The sequence below is a fragment of the Chelonoidis abingdonii genome, chromosome 11, assembly GCF_003597395.2.
Source record: "Chelonoidis abingdonii isolate Lonesome George chromosome 11, CheloAbing_2.0, whole genome shotgun sequence".
NCBI classification, from domain to species: domain Eukaryota; kingdom Metazoa; phylum Chordata; order Testudines; family Testudinidae; genus Chelonoidis; species Chelonoidis abingdonii.
Genome location: NC_133779.1, coordinates 25,318,559 through 25,339,357, shown reverse-complemented (window position 1 = coordinate 25,339,357; position 20,799 = coordinate 25,318,559). Strand labels below are relative to the sequence as shown.

Here is a 20,799-nt window from a genome sequence, read left to right as displayed (position 1 = left end):
CCAGAAGGAGGCCGCCAGAAACTCTCTCAGTACCAAATTTCTAAGGGCCACTTCCCTCAGATCCCACTGAGGAATACACTAATAAACTTGGGACCATCTACTCAGGACACTCCCTACACTAAACCCAGAAATCAGCTACCTTAGCCCCGACCAGGGTTATCTATCTACTACCCAAGATCCAACAAACCAGAAATCCTGGACGCCCCAATCATCTCTGGCATTTGGCACTCTCACTGAAGGACCTGTCTGGATATGTTGACTCTCTGCTCAGACCCTATGCCACCCAGCACTCCCCAGCTATCTCCGTGACACCACTGATTTCTGGGAAACTTACAACGCATTGGTCCACCTCCAGAAACACCATCCTAGCCACCATGGATGTGAGGGCTCTCTACACAAACATCCCACACACAGATGGAATACAAGCTGTCAGGACAGTTCCCTGATGATGCCACAGCACAACTGGCTGCTGAGCTCTGTGCTTTTCTCAACACAACTATTTCAGTTTGATGACAATATATACCTCCAATCAGTGGCACTGCTATGGGCACCCGCATGGCCCCACATACGCCAATATTTTATGGCTGACCTGGAACAACGCTTCCTAGCTCTCGTCCACTCACGCCCCTTCTCTTACCTACGCTACAATTGATGACATCTTCATCATCTGGACCCCATGGAAGGAGACTCTAGGAAAAATTCCGCCACGATTTTCAACAACTTCCCCCCACCATCAACCTCAGCCTGGACCAATCTACAACGGGGAGGTCCACTTTCTAGACACCACGGTGCAAATAGCGATGGTCACATTAACACCACTCTATATCGAAACCTACCGACCGCTACACCTACCTTCATGCCTCCAGCTTCCATCCCGGGCACATCACACGATCCATTGTCTCAAGCCAAGCACTGAGGTACAACCCATCTGCTCTAACCCTCAGACAGGACCAACACCTACAAATCTCACCAAGCATTTCTTAAACTACATACCGCACGAGGAAATTAGGAAACAGATCAACAGAGCCAACGTGTACCAGAAGCCTCCTACTGCAAGACAACCCAAGAAAGAACCAACAAAACTCCACTGGCCATCACATACAGCCCCCAGCTAAAACCCCCCACGCATCATCGGGATCTCAACCCATCCATGGGCAATGATCCCACCTTTCACAGGTCTTGGCGTGGCAGGGCCAGTCCTCGCCCACAAGACAACTGCCAACTGAAACGTATTCTCACCAGCAACTTGCACCACCCGCACACATAGTAATCAGCTCAGGACCAATCCATGCAACAACCTCGATGCCAACTCTGCCCATATTACACAGCGGCACCTCACAGGACCTAACCGATCAGCCACCCATCACTGGTTCATTCAACTGCAACATCCACCAATGTAAATTACTACGCCATCATATTGCCAGCAATTGCCCCTCTGACCTATGTAACATCGGCTCAGACTGGACATGTCACTAACGGAAGGTTATAAATGGACAAATAGATATCAGGAATGGCAATAACAAAAACCTTGTAGGACAGCGACATTACCTCCGCTGGCCCACTATAGCAGACCTAAGGTGGCTATCCTGCAGCAAAAACTTTCAGGGACCAGACTTGCAAAGAGAAACGCTGAGCTTCAGTCATTTGCAACTTTGAACACCATCAGTCTTCTGGACTAAACAAAGGACTGTGACTGGCTTGCCGAATTACAGAACCAGTTTCTCCTCCCTTGGTTTCAACCGTTTGCTAGCAGGGCTCTCACCTCTCCCTGACTGACTAACCCGTTATCTTCTAGCTTGCTTGCTAGCATATATATACCTGCCCTGGAATTCCACTACCTGCGTCTGACGAAGTGGGTATTCACCCACGAAAGCTCACGCTCCAAAACCTCTGTTAGTCTATAAGGTGCCACAGGATTCTCTGCTGCTTTCACAGATCCAGACTAACACGGCTACCCCTCTGATAGAAGAGGTGTCATCAATAGGCGGACGATGGGCCAAATCCGGACTGCCAGACACTTTTGAACAGACTCTGAAATATTTTTATTGTTATTTTCTCTGGAGGCTGGACTTTGAGTAGACCATGACCAAGAAATTTGGACCTTGACCAAAAAGAACGGCTTACCCCTAAGAACGGGGTTATGTTACCTTCCTTATGTTCTGCTGACCATTTCCTTTCCCTCCTTTTGGTGAAAAGCTTTGGGATTTTGTGTAGAAACTTCATTTCCTCGGGAGAGACCCAGGAGCGGGGGCTGCCTACATGTATCACCCACTAGATTAGAAGGTGACAGACAAACACCCTTAAGATGAGGCAACCGTCCCTGTCAAAAAAAATTGTCTCCCTTCTTCACTTGAGTGACAGCCTGAATCGGTCCTTACCCGGGCAGAGTCCAAGGATTGGAATCATCATCAGCAACAAACCCATCTGTACGTAGCAGGAACCAACCCAAAATGTGCTTTAAAAGAAGCTGTCTCCTACCTGCTGGGGTCAAATTTGTCATTATGGTCAGTGATTTTCATTTCCCTTCTCTGAGGGCAGAGATGGGGTTGGAGCTACCTCAGGCTGGGATGTTGAGGCCATGTCCCCATCTGTCAGTCACTCTGGGAACCTGTCTCTGCTCACAGGCTGCCTCCCGCCTGTCTGGCTGGCTCCTGAGTGCTTGGGGGTGAGTCATTTGGCATAAGTGGCACCTGGGAGAAACACTCCTGCTAGATGCATTGGTGGTATAGAGGTGAGCATAGCTGCCTTCCAAGCAGTTGACCCGGGTTCGATTCCCGGCCAATGCAGGGACGTGCCCTTTTCTTGGCTGGGAATTGGTTTAATTTCAGTCCCATTGTATCACGTTATCAATGGAACGGGAGAATGAATGTCCCAGATCCCAGTGGAGGAAGAAAGGGGTGAGACTATACACAAGGATCTTGGAGCAAGTGTGGGAAGAGGAGCCGCGTGGATAGGGCCATGGGGGAAGAGGCCGAGTGGGGACAGGGCCTTGGGGTCAAGCCCAGGTGGGCCTATGGGGTAAGAGGCTGAGGAGGATCAGAGCCTTGTGGTTGAGCCTGTGTGGGGCCATGGGGTAAGAGGCCAAACGGGGTGCGGGGGGGGAAGGCTCAGTGAGTAAATCCTCAGAAATCTCACCCCTAGGTTTGTAATGTCAGGCCCCAGCAAACAAGTATCTCTATGTGTGAGGGGAGGGGCTGTGAGGGGGAGGGTCCATGGGGGTGTCAGTGTGAGGGGAGGGGCTGTGAGGGGGAGAGTCCATGGGGGTGTCAGGGGGAGGGGGTGTGAGGGGGAGAGTCCGTGGGGTGTCAGGGTGAAGGGGAGGGGCTGTGAGAGGGAGGGTCCATGGGGGTGTCAGGGGGAGGGGCTGTGAGGATATAGTCACCTCCAGGCAGCAGGGGCCCCCTGAGATGGGGTTTACTGCCCCCTCCCCCCAGGTGCATTGGGGGGCCCTAGGGCCCAGCATGGAGCTGCTGTCCCTGCAGGGTCCCTGGCCGTCACAAAGGGGTGATGTGAGGTTACTGGCCCGTCTGTCCTGGGGTGGGGGCCTGGAGCCCCCAGAACAGCCCTGTGGGGAATTCAGTGTCTGTGGGAGTGGGGATCCCCAGCTGCGTCACAGCGGCAGGAAGGAGAAGAGAGTTAAAGCTGCGGAGGAGGGTGCCCAGCTCTCAGTCTGCAGAATGGCCGACCCCAAACGTTCAAAAACCCGGAGTCAGGGTCACCAAAAATCGCCAGATTGGCTTCGAAATCAGGAGCTTCCGTAACAATCATAGATTTGGGGAATCGCCTGTATTTATTTGCCTTCCACTTGATGAGCCTTTGGGGCTCACGGGGGTAACATTTTGCAGCTTTCTCCACGGCCAGGTACTGTTTCTTTAAAAGTCAAGGCTGAAATCATCACATGCTCACTGGACTCCCAGAGCTGGGGCTTGACGGAAAACAGTCGTTCTCATGGCAAAATCATGAGCATTGGCAAATCGACTGAGTCTTTATTCTCCAGGATGCTCCCATGGAGCTCAGCCTGGACAAGTCCGAAGTGGAGAGAAAAGCTGCTGGGCCAGGCTGGGCACCTCGATTCCCACACACTGGCCCTGGTTCCCTGCTCAGCAGCAAAGAATAATTTCTCCCCCGTGCCCCCAGTAAATCAGCCGGGAGCTCCGTGCAGAGCTGGGGGTTTCTCCTTTCACTCCTGCTGGGGGGTAGGGTGACCAGATGTCCTGATTTTATAGGGACAGTCCTGATTTTTGGGACTTTATCTAAGCTCCTATAACCCCCCGCCCCAGGTCCTGATATTTCACATTTGCTGTCTGGTCTCCCTGGTCCCGGGGGCGTTTCTAGAAGAGAATTTGGACCGTTCAGAGGACGTCTTTACGGAGAGTTTTGTTATAATGGGGGTGTCGCCCAGGGGGCGCAGGGCCCCGTCTTGGTGGAGCACGTGGCTTTGGCTAATGGCCATGGCGTGAGGAAGCTGGAGCAGTCGGCCATCTTTGGGAAGCCGCTGCGTGCCTCAGTTTCCCCCGCCCGCCGCAGGGTGACCCGGGGGGGGCGGGAGAGGGGGCTTTGCTCTCGGGGCCGGCTCAGGGGCACGGGTGGGGGTGTCGCCGAGCTGTGGGGGGCCCTTCGCCCTGGGGTCAATGGAGACAAAGGCAAATACAACCAGCGACCCAGGGGCAGGCAGACCCCCCCCCCATCCACACCAGCCCCCCTCCCCCCATCTGGCTGGGAGAAGGAGGGCAAAGGTCAGCGCACCGCCCTGCCCCCACTCGGGGGCAGGGCCTAGGGGCTGCCACGCCCCCATCGGGGCCCAACGCGGCTGCCAGCCCCGCCCTCTCCCTCCGCGCCCCAACCGCCCTAACGGCACAAACGGCCGCTGCGGCGTCAGCGCGCGCCGGGGGGGGGGGGATTTGCGTCACTTCCGGTCCATCCGAGTCCTGCGGTCGGTGCCGGGGGGGAGGGGAAAGCCCGGCGTTAACCCCTCCCTGCCCGGCCGGGGGGGATTTCTCCAGCTGGGACCAGCCCCGGAGCCAGCGGCTGCAGGTGAGTGAGAGACGAGGGGTTTCCCTGTGGGGGGAGGTGGCGGAGCGGGAGCTCCGGAGGGGGGTCAGTGCGGGGGGGTGCCCCATGTGGGGGAGGCGAGCGGGGTGAAAACCGGGGGTCAGACAGGGGGGGTTGAAACTGTCTTGGCAGCAGGAAATCCACTGGGGCGGGGGGAGCTGAGGGGAGAAGCTGGAGCTGGGGGGGGTAATGGATCTGGTCCCTGTTTGTTGCCCACTCCCCCCCCCAGTACAGATTCGCTCCAGTTCTTCTCCTTTTCTCTGCCCGTGTCACACGTGGGTGTAAAACCCGGGGTGACCCCCCCATTTCCCCTCCCCCCATCAGCTCCCCCCATCCCCCCGTTCTCCCCATAACCCTCCAATGTCCCTTTACAACCCCATCCCATGGGGGGTCCCCACCCATTGTATCTGCAGCGGTTTGCCCTGGGCCCGGGGGGAAATTGTTGCCCCGAGTAGTCCCCCCAAACTGCCAACAGTCTCCCCCAGCCTCTGCCCATCCCACCCGCTGCCCCTTCCCTCATCCAGGGACCTTCCAGCTCCCCCTCCCCGGCCACCTTAAAACTGGTCCCCCAAGAGCTCCCTGTGGCCCATGTGAATGGTGGTGCTGGGGGGAACCATCACTTTCTGTTTATGTGTTGGACAGTCACATAAAATCCAGTCAAACTGTCCCCTTTTCCCTCTAGTTATTTAATAGCAGCATAAAATCCCCTCAGATCTTGGCGTTTTTCTCTTATACAGGTCTGTCGCATCTTAGGCGCATTTAACATGCACGGTTTCTGCTTTACGCGGTCCGAAAACAAGGAGAAAAATAGCAATTTAAATACTGTTTCTGTAGTGCGGGCGATTCCGCCCGCCATTACACTCAATGTAATTTTGATTATAGGCGATTTTTGCTTTACGCGCTGACTGCGGAACATAACCGCAGCGTAAGATGGGACAGACCTGTATTATCATACACGTTGTTTCTCCCCCATACTCAAAGATTGCTATCAAATGCACTAACATTTTGTCCCGCGGTCTGTCTAGCTGTCTATTACTAATGGAATATGCTCTGAGAATTTTTTCTCTCTCTCGAATTATGAAATGCTAACATCATCTCAGATTTAGTCCTTTCCTCAGATTCTTGACGGTGGATGTGAAATCTTTGTAAATGTTGCCCATTTTCTCTATTCCTTTATCAAATATTGATGGGAAATAACCTCATCTCCACAACTGTTACAAAATCCCTCCAATTTTCCTCTTTTCTCTCTTATTTACAAAAGTGGATCCAAAATTCCTTAGATTTTCACCCTGTTCTCTTTTATTTCTGAACATTGATCTCAAATTTCAGGTTTTCTCTCTTTCTATTGTCTATTAAAAATCCTCTCAGGTTCGGGGCTGTTCCACATGCTTATAAATCCCAGCAACTTCTCCTTTTTTGGGGGGAACCTGTTGCCCTAAATTGTTCTCCATCCTGGAGGTTGTAGGGGGTTATGTTACCCAATAATCATCTTTCCCCTCTCCTTTGAGAATCATTTCTTTCCACCTTTATCTTTGTTAAAAGGTTTCCGGACTAAAGAGATCAGCCACATATTTAATAGACATCAAAGCTAGAGGCCTCCCCCTCATTGGCTGGTAACAGGAGAGTTGAGTGGCCCCTTTTCTTTTCTCCAGCTGGCACAGGATGAGGAGGTCTCTGAGTGTAGTGCTAATCCTCCTGCCCTGATCCTTGGGAGGGATCAGTGTTCCTGTATCATCTCTGGGGAGTGTGTTTATACCATAACTTTGTATCGGGATGCTCTGATACAACCCCTCTGCTAGGTATTTACATGATTTTTGCTCAGAGCCTGACTCTTGCAAACTTTGCTTTGTATCAGCAGGGCTTGATTTTAGTTTGGGCCTTAGGCCTTACACCAGGCCTCCTGCCTCAGGCTTTCTCTTTCTACTATACCAGGGACTAGCATGAAAGTGATGCTGCACAAACAGCCCCTCCTCATTTCTCCTCCCATTAGCAACTACAGGAGCAAATCCAGCCACGGGAGAGCAAAGAACCCAGGAATGGGGCTTTCCCTGCCAGAGGGGCAGGAGGAGGGGCCAAGGGAAAGAGAGATTGAAAGGGGCAGTAGGAGAAAAAGGTAGCCACCCCTGGGTGGAATCACTTTCCTGTAAACAAAATGAGGAACAGAGAGAGAAAAAGCCAGTTCCAGACTCCGTATTCCCCCTGATGTGGTGTGGCTGCCATGGTGTCCGTGTCAGAGGGAATCCTCCACAGTGACTCTGTTGGTTTTGCTCTTTTCTAATAAAGACTTTGTTACTGGAAAGGCTTAAAAATATCTCTGAGAGCTTAGACTGGCAGGTGAGGCCAGGTCTACACTGTAATAAAGCGATCAAGCAATTTCCCAGCATGGCAGAATCTATCATGTCTGTCTGCAGGAAAAGAGCCTGAGGAAATAGGGATGTGAAATGAACTGAAGCCTGTTCTGAAACATCCCCAACTGCCCTTCTCGCCTTGCCGAGCTGCAGATGACGTCCGCATCTCCCTCCAGCTCATCCCAGCCTCCCATGGGACAGGGAAGAAAAATGGCTGCAGTGGAGTCAGTTCAGGTAGGGATTAGCTGGGGTGGCTGGTGGGTTTCTGCAGGTGGGAGCAGGGCAGCAAATACACAGAAGGTGGGAAGGTTTGTGCAGTTTGGTTTGGTGGTTGGAGTGGGGCAGGAAACTCACAGGGTGGATAAAGGGAGGAGGACGGGTGTCTGGCAAACCTGCCAGGACTAGTTTAATAAGTGACCTAGATTCTAGGAACAGACCAATGGGGTTTGGAGTTGGAAATACCCTAATCTGTGGTACAGGAAACACCTCACCTTGATGGGGTTAAGAAAACTGACCAGACTCTCAGTGCTGGAGCCTGACCTGATTAACCAGCGGCTGCTGTGAGATATGAAGGGGGCACCCACCAGTCAGACTTAGGGGAGGTGTCCCTCCCTCATACCCAGCTTCTTACAATGAGGAGGATGTTGGGCTACCTCCTGGACCCTGCTGGGGACTCATCTCCTGTATCAGGCTGTGGCTAGTAGGGGAGTGATGGATCTGCTGGGAGAGACAAGGGGCTCTCGCTTCCTCCTCTCACCCTGGTGTTTCCTGGATGTTCTGAGCAGGGTGGGGGTGGGACTCTTTGCAGACTGCGAGCCATCCAGAGCTTCCATTTAATTGGCTCCTCTCCTCCATGAATAGTGGGGCTGTGAGTGGGGCAGCAGGTACTGAGTGTTGGACTCTCGCTCTTTCAGGGGGTGGTGACCTTCGAGGAGGTGGCTGTGTATTTCACCAGGGAAGAGGGGGCTCTGCTGGACCCCGCTCAGAGAGCCCTCTACAGAGCCGTCATGCAGGAGAACTACGAGAATGTGACCTCGCTGGGTAAGGGTTCCCGTCCCATCGGTTCTGAGAAGGGGGAATGCAGAATTAAGGTTCACGCTACCCCCACAATGGAGCCTTTCCGCTGCCCTGTCTGAGCATCACCCCGACATGCCAGTGACACACACAGCAGCACTCTGGGAACAGAGCATACACACAGTCTAACACCTTCTCTTTGCTGAAGCAAAACTTGGATTAGGTCCAGTGTCAGGAACAGAAGCTGCCCACCCCTGGCTTGCCCTCAAATACTGAGCCTGCTCTGCACAAACCGGCTCAGAGATCTCACCCCCGAGGAGTCCTTCTGAGCCACTGACTTCGTTTACCCCTTATTGAGCCCTGGAGACAACTAGCAAGTATGGCCCCTGGGCTGCTGCCAATCTCTGGGACAAGAGCACCCCCCTGTGCTCCTTCACGAACACAACCTACAACACTCAGCACAGAAATATCATGCCTGCATGACGATACAATCCCACTATTCGGTGCTTGTTTCCTGAGCCCAAAAGTGATGATCTACCCTCTGCAGCTGCTTTGTGAACGCCAAAAGCAACTAAAGTTGCTCCTATCCATATCACACAGCATGTCAGGCCCCTGAGAGTCTTCTTCAGTAGGACCTTCACGTTTAACTGAACTGCTGGTCGTGATGTTGTCTTGACAGTTAACAGAGCATAGGAGAGCAGTGCGGGATCCATCCCGTCTCACAAAGATGTGCACAGCAAGGAAGGGCTGTTGAAAAATGCTGCGAAAGAAAGCTGGAAGCCCATGGAGTGCTGGGACAGAAAGCAATGCATTGAGCCCGGTCCCAAGAGACCCCGCGTCTGCTCCACCTTCCCACAACACGTAGTGACAGAAGATGTTGAGGTGGACTGTGGGATAAGTACCCAGAGTGCATTGCTCAGACTGTCGATGATAGAGCCCCAACCGTCGACCTGCTCTGTCGACAGAAGGAGCGAGTGCGAACATGACATTCCGACTTTTATTATGCCGATATTTTAGTGTCGGCATTGCTTTTGTTGACATAACTTGGTCGTGTAGACAAGTCCAATATAACTTCGAACTAAACAAGCTAAAACAGATTCAAATCAAATGTCTTTCTCTCACCACATGTTGTGGCAGGCTGTGTTTCTTTTCAGCCAGGACTCTTCTCCCTCCCTTCCCCCCCAGTTGAGTTCTTCAGAAGGAGTTGATGTTATGATGGAGGGGAGGGTTGGGGGGAGAGTCTCAAGCATTTTCTCTACCTCTTTTTATACAGTAACTCCTCTCGTAACATTGTAGTTATGTTCCTGAAAAATGCGACTTTAAGTGAAACAATGTTAAGCGAATCCAATTTCCCCATAAGAATTAATGTAAATAGAGGAGATTAGATTCCAGGGAAACTTGTTTTTGCCAGACAAAAGGCATTATATACATTTTAAAAGGCCTTAATACAGGTACTGTACTATAGTTGGGGGTGCCCCTGTCTTACCCTCCACAGGCCCAGCCCACTGGCACTGGAGATGAGGCAGGCAAGGAGGCTGAAGGTGCTGTAGGCTGGGAGAAGCACCTTGCCCAGCAGCAGCAGCTTCCCCTACTCTGCAAGCACCAGAGGCCGGGGGCTCAACCCTCAGCCCACCCACTCCCCTTCTTCCCCCAAACCCCTATCCTTGACCTGCCTCTTGTCCCCCACACCTTCTCCCTCTATACTTCCCATGCTGCGTCCTCGCTCCTCCCCCAGTTCTAAACGCCACAAGCCAGCTGATTGCCTGGGCAGGAGGGAGTGGGGAGGCCTGCCGAGTCCTCGTCCCCCCCACTCCGTCCTGCCTGGGGCACTCAGCTGGTTTGTGGCATTTAGAGGGCAGGATGGAGGAGCAAGGACTCAGTGCACAGACTCCCCCCCCCCCCCTCCTGTCCGGGGCAATGCCTTGCGGCATTCGGAAGACGGAGGAGGGAGGGAGAGCCTGTGTGCCGAGTCCTCGCTCCTCCCTCTCCCTCCTGCCCCCAAAACACCACAAGCCAGCTGATTGCTGTGGGCAGGAGGCAGGGAAGGAGGGGAAAGGCACTGATCCATGGGGTCTGCTGGCGGGCGGGAGGTACTGTGGGGAGGGGAGGGCATAGGGAGGCTGCCCGCTGTGGAGAAAGCAGGCAGCCAGACAACATCAGAGTGGAGCATCGCACAACTTTAAATGAGCATGTTCCCTAATTGATCAGCAACGTAACAACGAAACAATGTTAACCAAGACAACTTAAAGTGAGGAGTTACTGTAATTCAGTCCTTTGTGCTAGAAACACTTTCAATTCTCAGCTGAGTCATAGTGATGGGCTGTCTGTTGTGGACGTGAGCTCCTAGCCATCCCTGTGATAGAATGTAAATGTCTTGTTCGCACCATTCCCCGACCACAGAATGGCTGTTTGGCCAGCTGTTTGCCTTGCTGTCTCTGAGGAACTGGTCTGTGGGTGTTCGCCAGAACTGTAACATTTTCAGTAACATCATACAGTAAAGTCTCATAACTTTACAGTTAATATTCAGCGGGTTTTCGAGTTTTCCAGTGATACCTCACAAGGCATACTTTGGACAAAATATATCATTTTGTAAAAGAGTGAATACAGGGGTACCAACTGTCACAGTGTCTATGTGGGTTCCCAGCAGATATGTTGGTAGTTCAATCGCTCATAAGCAAGGTGTTCTGCACCTTTGAGGACCTGGAGAGCTGGCCCTGGGATTTCACTGGTTTACTAAGGACTGGGGTTAAGCTAATAGAATGTTTTTTGGGACAAAGTCTATGGATTCACCTGACCTCCTTTATTTTCTTTCGTCAGAGCAGGGTTTACAGTTTCCAAACCTGATGTGATCTCCCAGCTGGAACAAGGGGAAGAGCCGTGGGTCTCAGACCTCCAGGGTTCAGAGGAAAGAGAGATCCTAAGAGGTCCCTGCACAGGTGAGGAAAGTGCTTGAAGAAACATCTAGGATACCCTACAAAGACCTCATGAGCTCTCAGATTTTAGGATTGCCCCAGCAAATGTCATATGCTCCAGTCAGATATAGCTCATGGCTTCCTACAGATCCTAACTGACACCTGTGAGTGGCTAATTCCCTTCCCACTGAGAATTTAGATGGGATGTGAAGGCAGAATTGATCCTGTCCTCTGGCCCCTGTCGGGGGAGAGTTGGGGTAATTCAATTCCTGGTTTTTATTTATCAGAGGGGTAGCCATGTTAGTCTGGATCTGTAAAAGCAGCAGAGAATCCTGTGGCACCTTATAGACTAACAGACGTTTTGGAGCGTGAGCTTTCGTGGGTGACGAAGTGGGTATTCACCCACGAAAGCTCACGCTCCAAAAAGTCTGTTAGTCTATAAGGTGCCACAGGATTCTCTGCTGCTTTTACTGGTTTTTATTTGACATCTCTCCAGCACTTATTCTGGTTTGGTCTTCCCCTTTCCATCCCTTTTTGAGTTTTTTTTTCTATCACAGCAGGTGATGCGATGGTGAGTGAAAATGAGGAGCAGAATTCTCAGCAGGAAGATGCTGAGCAAGTGGAACCACACAGAGCATTAACGCAAACATCCGAAGGGAATGTCTCCATGAGTCGTGAGCAGACAAAATCCTGTGAGATTGATCAGACACCAGAGAGAGAGCAGGGAAAACAGCCAGGGGAGAAGTCGGATAAATTCATTTGCTCTCGAGGAACTCACAAGGACCTCAAGGAAACCACAGCCCAGCAGAAAATCCTCAGGGATCAGAGAAAAAATCCATCCACTGAGTGTGGGAAAAGCTTTAGGGACCACTCAGTCCTTCATGCGCATCAGAGAATACGCAGAGGAGACAGACCCTACGTATGCTGTGAGTGCGGGAAAACCTTCATTCGCCGGGCTCACCTTAGTACACATCAGAGGATCCACACAGGTGAGAAACGCTATGAATGCTGTGAGTGTGGGAAAAGCTTCACTGATCTCTCATCCCTTATCTCTCACCAGAGAGTCCACACGGGAGAGAAACCCTATGAATGCTGGGAGTGCGGGAAAAGCTTCTCTCAGAGCTCAACCCTCATGACACATTACAGAATTCACACAGGACAAAGACCCTACGAATGCTGTGAATGCGGAAAAACCTTCACTCAGAGCTCACACCTTACAATACATCAGAAAATACACACGGGAGAGAAACCCTATGTATGCTGTGAGTGTAGGAAAAGCTTCTCTCTGAGGTCGCACCTCATTCGGCATCAGAGAATCCACACAGGAGAGAAACCCTTTGAATGCTGTGAGTGTGGGAAAAACTTCACTCTGCATTCAGACCTTACCACGCATCAGAGAATCCACACGGGAGAGAGACCCTATGAATGCTGTGAATGCGGGAAACGCTTCACTCGGAGCTCAGCCCTGACTAGACATCACAGAATCCACACAGGAGACAGACCCTATGAATGCAGTGAGTGCGGGAAAAGCTTCAGTCGGAGCTCAGCCCTGACTAGACATCACAGAATCCACACAGGAGACAGACCCTATGAATGCTGTGAGTGTGGGAAAAGCTTCACTCAGAGCTCAGCCCTTATCTATCATCATAGAATCTGCAAGGGAGCTAAACACCATGAAAATCTCTAGATCTATCAAGTATCAGAGGGGTAGCTGTGTTAGTCTAGATCTGTAAAAGCAGCAAAGAGTCCTGTGGCACCTTATAGACTAACAGACGTTTTGGAGCATCTGACGAAGTGGGTATTCACCCAGGAAAGCTCATGCTCCAAAACGTCTGTTAGTCTATAAGGTGCCACAGGATTCTTTGCTGCTTTTATAGATCTATCAAAATGTTTATTTTCTTGAATAGTTTTCCTAATTCCCATGTAGTAACCTTTAAGGCTGTTTGAACTGTCTGCACCACCATTATCCCTCAGCTTGTCCAAAAGAGGTGCCCATTTTTGCCTTTTGCGGTTTTGTAGTTTGCCCTGTTTTGGAGTGGACCCAGTTGTCCTTACTATCAACTCCATTGTCCCAGGAGTAATGGGAGTGGGTCCATCCTTCCAGGAAAATCACATTTATACTGTTCTTCCTTTTGCCAAGTTATTTGTGTCACCAGTGGTACAAATTGTATCATTCCCAGTTATTCTCACGTTGCTCTGAGTTGTGCTGAAGAGCAGTTATTTGTTGACCTTTTTTCATTATATTTAATTGAAGAAGGGCAGGGGCAGGGAAAAAAAGTGTCATGTCAGTCTCTGTGACACTAGATGTAGATGGGCTGACTCAGAGATTCCCTCCTTCCCCATCGCTCCAGAACTGTTACCTCCTGTCTGAGCCATGCAGAGTTTATCTTCTTCACATTCTGTCCCTGCACCTCTCAGTGTCATGTGATGCAGTGTTCTCAGCTGTCTGTGCTTGCAGATGACATTTTGACTTTAATCAGAGTCACCATGGCGGCTGAAGAAAGTGTCAAAGACGTGGAAGGGGAATTCAAATGGATCCCAAACACAGTGGAATCATTTGGAGTTTAAATCCCAGTTTCTACCTGTTGGCCAAGCCACCTTTGGGAAGGTTGGCTGTCCCCTCCACCTCTCATTATGAGGATGTTAGGATGCTAAAACTGTTGTACATAACATAACTCAATAATGAGACAGTGCTGAGTGAAGCAGGTTTGAATGGCTCAGAGGAGAATGTCATGAGAGAATCTCTTCTCCTGATTCTGAGTCATCAGATGCAATCTGCTCTGGAATTTCACTTGACACTTTCATTTTAAAGAATCCTTATTGAGGTTGCAGGAACAAACCATCCCAATGTGTAGAAAGAATAGTAAATATGGCAGGCGACCATCTTGGCTTAACAGTGAAATCCTTGCTGATCTTAAACACAAAAAAGAAGCTTACAAGAAGTGGAAGATTGGACAAATGACCAGGGAGGAGTATTAAAAATATTGCTTCAGGCATGCCAGGAGTGAAATCAGGAAGGCCAAATCCGCTTTGAGTGCAGCTAGCAAAGAGATGTTAAGACGTAACAAGTAAGGCGGTCTCTTCAGGTATGTTTGCAACAAGAAGATAGTCAAGGAAAGTGTGGGCCCCTATTGAATGGAGGAGAACCTAGTGGCAGAGGATGTGGAAAAAGCTAGTACTCAATGATATTTTTTGCCTCTGGCTTCACAAACAAGCAGCTCCAGACTTGCTGCAACTGGGCAGCACAGTATGGGGAGAAGGTGAACCAGCTCTCTGGTGGAGAAAGAATGTGATTCAGGACTATTCTAGAAAACTAGATAAGTACATAGCCATTGGGCGCGGAGCGCTCATCTGCAGGGTGCTCAAAGAGTTGACGGATGTGATTGCAGAAGCATGGCCCATTATCTTTGAAAACTCAATGGTGATTCAGAGGAGTTCCGGATACTGGAAAAGGCTACTGTGTGCCATCTTTAAAAAAGGGTAAGGAGGAGGATCCGGAGAACACAGGCCAGTCAGGCCTCTTCCTTCAGGTCCCTGGAAAACTATGGAGCGGTCCCAGGAATTCAAGTTCTGAAGCAGAGGAGAGGAAGAGAAGTGATCAGGAACAGTCAGCATGGATTCACCAAGGGCAGGATTCATGCCTGACTAACCTAATTGCCTTCTGATGAGGAGATAAGTGGCCTGTGGATGAGAGGAAAGCAGTGGCTGTGTTATTCCTTGACTTTAGCAAAGCTTTTGATACCGTCTCCCACAGTATTCTTGCCAGCAAGTTAAAAGACGGAGTAATGGGCTGGATGAATGGACTATAAGATGGATAGAAAGCTGGCTAGATCGTCGGGCTTCAACTTGGGTAGTGATCAATGGCTCCATGTCTAGTTGGCAGCTGGTTTCAAGCGGAGTGCCCCAAGGGTCAGTCCTGGGACGCCAGTTTCGATCAAATATCTTCATTAATTATCTGAAGGATGGTGTGGATTGCACCGCCTCAGCAAGTCTGCAGATGACACTATATACTGGGAGAAGTGATAGATATGCTGAAGGGTAGAGGTAGGGAAACTAGCAGAGGACCTAAACAAATTAGAGGATTGGGCCAAAAAGAAACCTGATGAGCCCCTTCTCAAACAAGGACAAGTGCATAGAGTCCTGCACTTAGGACGGGAAGAATCCCCATGTTCGCTACAGGCTGGGGCTTCCGAGTGGCTAGGCAGCAGTTCTGCGCATGAAAAGGACCTGGGGCGTTACAGTGGACGAGAAGCTGGATACTGAGTCAGGGCAGTGTGCCCTTGTTGCCAAGAAGGCTAACGGCAATTTGGGGCTGTATAAGTAGGGGCAATTGCCAGCAGGATCGAGGGACCTGATCATTCCCTCCATTGGTCAGCTGGAGCATTCTCAGGAAGATCCCCAAGTGAGGGGGTAAGCTTCTCCTAAAAAACCAATTTGTTGTCATCCCTAATGTCACATTACCTGAATGTTTGTGTTCTTCCCAATCCTCCTATTTATACCATCTTGCCTAGTGATTGTCCACCTGGTGTGACTACATTGTGAAACTACCAGATCTCGCATCTAGTTCATAATTCAAAACTGTTGGATACGAAAGTGATACATTCATACAAGCAGGACAGTCTGTGTTCAGCGCATCATAAGGTTTATGGAGTGTGCATCGGTATGATGGGATAGCACTAATTTTTGGCGATATTAATTGAATGTTTGCCTGATTAGCAGTAAATATGCCCAATGGCCTGTGATGGGACTGTTTTAGTGGGGTGGAGATCTGAGTTCACTAGCAGACCGAATATCCTTTCCTGGGTGCTGGCTTGGTGCCCGCCGGTCTTCGGCCACATTTATGCTCAGGGTTTCGGCCGGATTTGCCGCTCTGGATCGCCATATTGGGTAGGCGTAGGGAAGCGAGATTTCTCCTTCGGCTCACCGGCAAGGGCGATTGGCAGAGACGCCTCCCTGTAGGAGTTTTCTTCGCCTTCCTCTGCACGCGTGGGGCGACGGATACGCCACTTGCTGCAAGAGGATCTCCGCCACTCTTTAAGTCTCAACCACGTCTCTCTCGATCCCTCAGGCCTTGAGGGACTTTTCAATGGCTCAGGGCTATGGTTTGATATAAGGAGTGGCGTGGTGGGTGAGATTTCTGTGGCCTGTGTACGTGCAGGAGGTCGACTAGGTGATGATGGTCGGACTAGATGATCATAATAGTCCCTTTCTGACCTTGTTCTATATCTTTTCCAATGACATCTTACATGAGCTGTCTTGTACAAACTGCATCATAATTATGCCGTGATCATATGATAATATCACTGAAGAACAATGGGGTGCAGTGTCACAGAATTAAAAGAGAACAAACACTGACAAGATTTTGCGATCTTTGAATGTGTTTTTGGTACCAATGTAGCCTGATTTTTAGAGGGTTGTATGTTGTTGTTATAAGCAGTTGATGTGACGAGAAGATAATAAGGTTCTTGTCCTGGAATCAGGCTACACAGACTCAGTTGTAGTGAGTTCAGTATCTTGCAAGGACACTTGAGGTGTGTGACAAGAACACTCGACAAAACAGCCTGAGAGACTTTTATTAAAATAAATGGAAAAGTTATCAAAGCTCCAAACCACAAATCAAAAGGAAATAATACAGTTCTGGGGGTACGTGTGGCACCAATTTATAAAAGTTTCCTAGATTACCACACTCTCTTCCTTGGGGACCCGGTGGTGAGAGACACAGGACCAGCCTCATCTCTGACATGCCAAATGAGTCCGGTGGTCCAGGTTCCTCAGCGCTCGATATTGATGGTAGATAATAGACCTGAAGGGTCAGCTGCTGAGTAGCTCAATTACTAGCTAAGTGACTCAAAAAATGAAGATGAAAAAGCCGAGAGCTGCTTCTGCATGGTGGTTTGCCCTCTTCTGGGGTCTGAGCACTCTCCTGAGTATTCATGCCAGTGCCCAACCTGTGCCTAAATCTAATGTCCTCACCCCCATAATATCGGGGTGCACTTATCCTGTAGGCTAGCACAGTCATACCTATTAATGCCAACAAGATCATTCTGGAAACCTGCTGCTCAAATCAGTTTCTGGTCATTATGTCCATGTTCTTGTGGTTACCTTGTTGTTACTGCTAAGTCCCAAATGTCTTAGGTAGACATGTTCAGTTCCCCAAAATCCAAAAGGGTAACTATTAGGCCATTTATCTATGCCAGAGGTCACAAGCCAAACTTATGTTCATTTACTTGAGCTAAGTATCAGTGGGGTAGCCGTGTTTAGTCTGGATCTGTAAAAGCAGCAAAGAGTCCAGTGGCACCTTATAGACTAACAGACGTTTTGGAGCATGAGCTTTTGTGGGTGAATACCCACTTCATCAGATGCAACCGACGAAGTGGGTATTCACCCACGAAAGCTCATGCTCCAATACATCTGTTAGTCTATAAGGTCCCACAGGACTCCTTGCTGCTTTTACTTGAGCTAATGATACAAGATACAGGCCAGTGGGATCCTCACATTACAGCCAAACCTAATAGAATAATCCAACACAAAAATATAAACTAAATATAATAAAACAAACAGCAGACCTGTAAATAAAGGCAGGATATCATGAAGCCACCAGCAGGCCAGCCCTGCGGGCTACACCAGGGGTCGGCAACCTTTCAGAAGTGGGGTGCCGAGTCTTCCTGTATTCACTCTTATGTAAGGTTTCGCATGCCAGTAATACATTTGAATGTTTTTAGAAGATCTCTCTCTATAAGTCTATATTATATAACTAAACTATTGTTGTCTGTAAAGTAAACAAGGTTTTAAAAATGTTTAAGAGGCTTCATTTAAAATGAAATTAAAATGCAGATCCTATTGGTTTAGTGCAGTGGTTCTTAACCTGGGGTGCAAGATGCCCTTTCTGGAGAGGGGGTGAGACATGCAAGACTTTTTTTAGAAGGTAAATCATCGAAAACACAAATTAAGCACAGGCACCTAAGTACAACTTCTTTGTTTAATCAAACCTATGTATTTATTAACACGATACATTTTTTTAATGATGACTGTAATATACAAAGTTTTAAGTTTTTAAGCTAATGGTAGTGTCATTTTTGATAAGGGGTGCGAGAACATATTTTGAGAACGCCAGACCGTCAACGGGCTGAGCGGGTCTGGCTGTAGCTCCCCATAGGAATGTGTGTCCTACTTATGACTGCCAGGCCTGATGCTCTGAGCGGCATGGTAAGGGGATGGGGAACAGGGGTGGTTGGCTAGGTGTGGGAGTCCTGGGGCGCTTGTCAGGGGTGTGAATAGGGGTTGGGGCAGTCAGGGGACAGGGAGTAGGGGGTGTTGGATGAGGCAGTCCTGGGTGGGGCGGATAGGAGTGGGGGGTCCCAGGAGCGGGTGGTCAGGAGCCAAGGAGCGAAGGGGGTTGGATGGATCAGGTGTTATGAGGGGGGCAGTCAGGGGGCGGGAAGTGGGAGGGGGCGGATGGGGGAATGTGCTACTTATGGTGTACTGCGTACAGCTGCCAGGCCTGGTGCTCTGCAAGTAGCACATTCCTACAGGGAGAAATGTAATACGCTACAGACCTGCTGCTGGTCTGAGGTTCTGGCTGCCAGCTCCTGCCAGCCAGGGTCCTGGCCACCGGTTCCACTCAGCCCGTCACCAGTCTGGGGTTCCGGCGGCTGGCTCCTGCCAGCCGGGGTCCCGGCCACCAGCCCCGCTCAGCCTGCTGATGGTCTGGGGTTCCAGCCACTGGCTCCTGCCAGCCGGGGTCCCGGCTACTGGCCCCACTCAGCCCGCTGACGGTCTGGGGTTCCGGCCACTGGCTCCTGCCAGCCGGAGTCCCGGCCACCGGCCCCGCTCAGCCCGCTGCCGGTCTGGGGTTCCAGCTGCTGGCTCCTGCCAGCCGGGGTCCCGGCCACTGGCCCCGCTCAGCCCGCTGACAGTCTGGTGTTCTGTTCGCCAGTAAAAATCGGCTCGTGTGCCGCAGGTTGCCGACCCCTGGGCTACACCAATGGAAAGGAAATTAAAGGTGAAATTATGGGTTAAAGAGTGAGAGACTGATTATAGATCACCTGAATTATATTGGAAAATTGACAGTTGTCCTGGTTTGTTTTCTTAGTAATACAGGAAGTGGTGGCTAATCCTGACAAGTTTATTAATGTAATTGACCATCTTTAGCAGAAGGAATTATGATGTAAAACCCCACTCCAAAGGTTGGGGTGTGGGAATATGTGTGAGAAATAATATATCAGAGAACATTGGCCCAGTCTAGATTTTTATTTATTTTTTTGTATTTGAAATGGAACTTATTTACAGTAACTTCAAAGTCCGTTTCTATTAAAAGGAAAACTACTTGAGGAGACAAGTTGTATCAGATTTTACCCAGTTAGACTGTCAGGCTATGTCTACACTGGCATTTTCATTGGCCAAACTTTTGTCGTTCAAGGGTGTGAAAAAACACTTGCGTGCTAAAGGCTGCAGGGCCCAGGGGGTGGGGTCCCCTCATGTGGTGGGGTCAGAGGCTGCATTGCCTTGCTACGCCATGGGGTCTGGGGCCACCCTGCCACCCAGCCCCTCAGCGGGGTCTGCTTCTGGTCCCACTCTGTGGAGGGAACTTGGGGCAGGGGCGCTGGGCAGAGGGGTCGGGGGGGCCGCTGTGGTTCTCAATTGGCAGCCCAGGTAGCAGATATGCGGCCCACAATGATAAATTCTTCTGGCACCAGCACTCAGATCTCCTGACTCAGAGCTGTATCCCGTCACCCATTCTTTCTGATGACCTCCTGCCAACATAGCGGGGTGTAGACACCCCTTTCAGTTGATGTAACTTATGTTGTTTTTTCCACACCCCTGAATAAGGTAAGTCACATCGACATAAGCCGGGGTGAGGAACCTATGGCCCGCGGGCTGCATCCGGCCCGCTGCTTCATTTCATCCAGTCCGTGGCAAGTATCCACGCTGCAGGCTAGAAGCCCCAAGCTTCAGTGCCTCCCCCCACCATGGGGCTGGAGCCGCGAGCACTTCCCGACTGTGGGGGGAAGGTAGAGTCGGCTCCAGCTCCCAGAAGGAGCCAGCATATCCCTGCTGCCCCTAGGACCAGGGAAGCTCTGCACGCTGCCCCTACCCCCAGCGCAGCTCCGCAGATCCCATTGGCCTGGAACCACAACCGGTGGGTGCAGGCACTGTGCACTGCACAGAGCCCCCTTGGTCCCTCTGCTTAGAGGCCGGACATGCAGCGAGCCTGCCTTAGCCCCACTGCACTGCCAACCCGGAGCTGCCTGAGGTAAGTGCCGCCCAGCCAGAACCTGCACCCCAAACCCTCTGCCCCAGGTTGGCACCTGCCCCACGCATCCTAACTCCCTCCCAGATCCTGCACCCCAAACCCTCTGCCCCAGGTTGGCACCTTCCCCACTCATCCTAACTCCCTCCCAGATCCTGCACCCCAAACCCTCTGCCCCAGGTTGGCACCTTCCCCACTCATCCTAACTCCCTCCCAGATCCTG

At 50.7% G+C, this 20,799-nt stretch overlaps 4 protein-coding genes and 1 non-coding gene across 9 annotated transcripts in view; 4 read left to right on the top strand and 1 right to left on the bottom strand.

Annotated features, from left to right (window-relative positions):
* The window catches only part of LOC116824745 (uncharacterized), an 864,335-nt gene that overhangs the window by 520,410 nt on the left and 323,126 nt on the right, over window positions 1-20,799 (bottom strand). The window lies entirely within an intron of this gene.
* The window catches only part of LOC142047424 (uncharacterized), a 147,389-nt gene that overhangs the window by 13,180 nt on the left and 113,410 nt on the right, over window positions 1-20,799 (top strand).
* The window catches only part of LOC116829256 (uncharacterized), a 385,131-nt gene that overhangs the window by 341,480 nt on the left and 22,852 nt on the right, over window positions 1-20,799 (top strand). The window contains exon 13 of the mRNA XM_075070439.1: window positions 12,353-12,919. Within this exon, the coding sequence (XP_074926540.1) occupies window positions 12,353-12,919 (567 nt within the window). The remainder of the gene's footprint in view (window positions 1-12,352; window positions 12,920-20,799) is intronic.
* TRNAG-UCC (transfer RNA glycine (anticodon UCC)) lies at window positions 2,715-2,786 on the top strand. Its single transcript has one exon. It is a non-coding gene; the product is annotated as a tRNA-Gly (tRNA).
* Window positions 6,797-20,799, top strand: part of LOC116836047 (uncharacterized) — a 445,785-nt gene continuing 431,782 nt past the window's right edge. Inside the window, 2 exon segments of the mRNA XM_075070366.1 lie at window positions 6,797-7,634; window positions 8,315-8,441. Of these exon segments, the coding sequence (XP_074926467.1) occupies window positions 7,554-7,634; window positions 8,315-8,441 (208 nt within the window). The 5' untranslated portion in view covers window positions 6,797-7,553.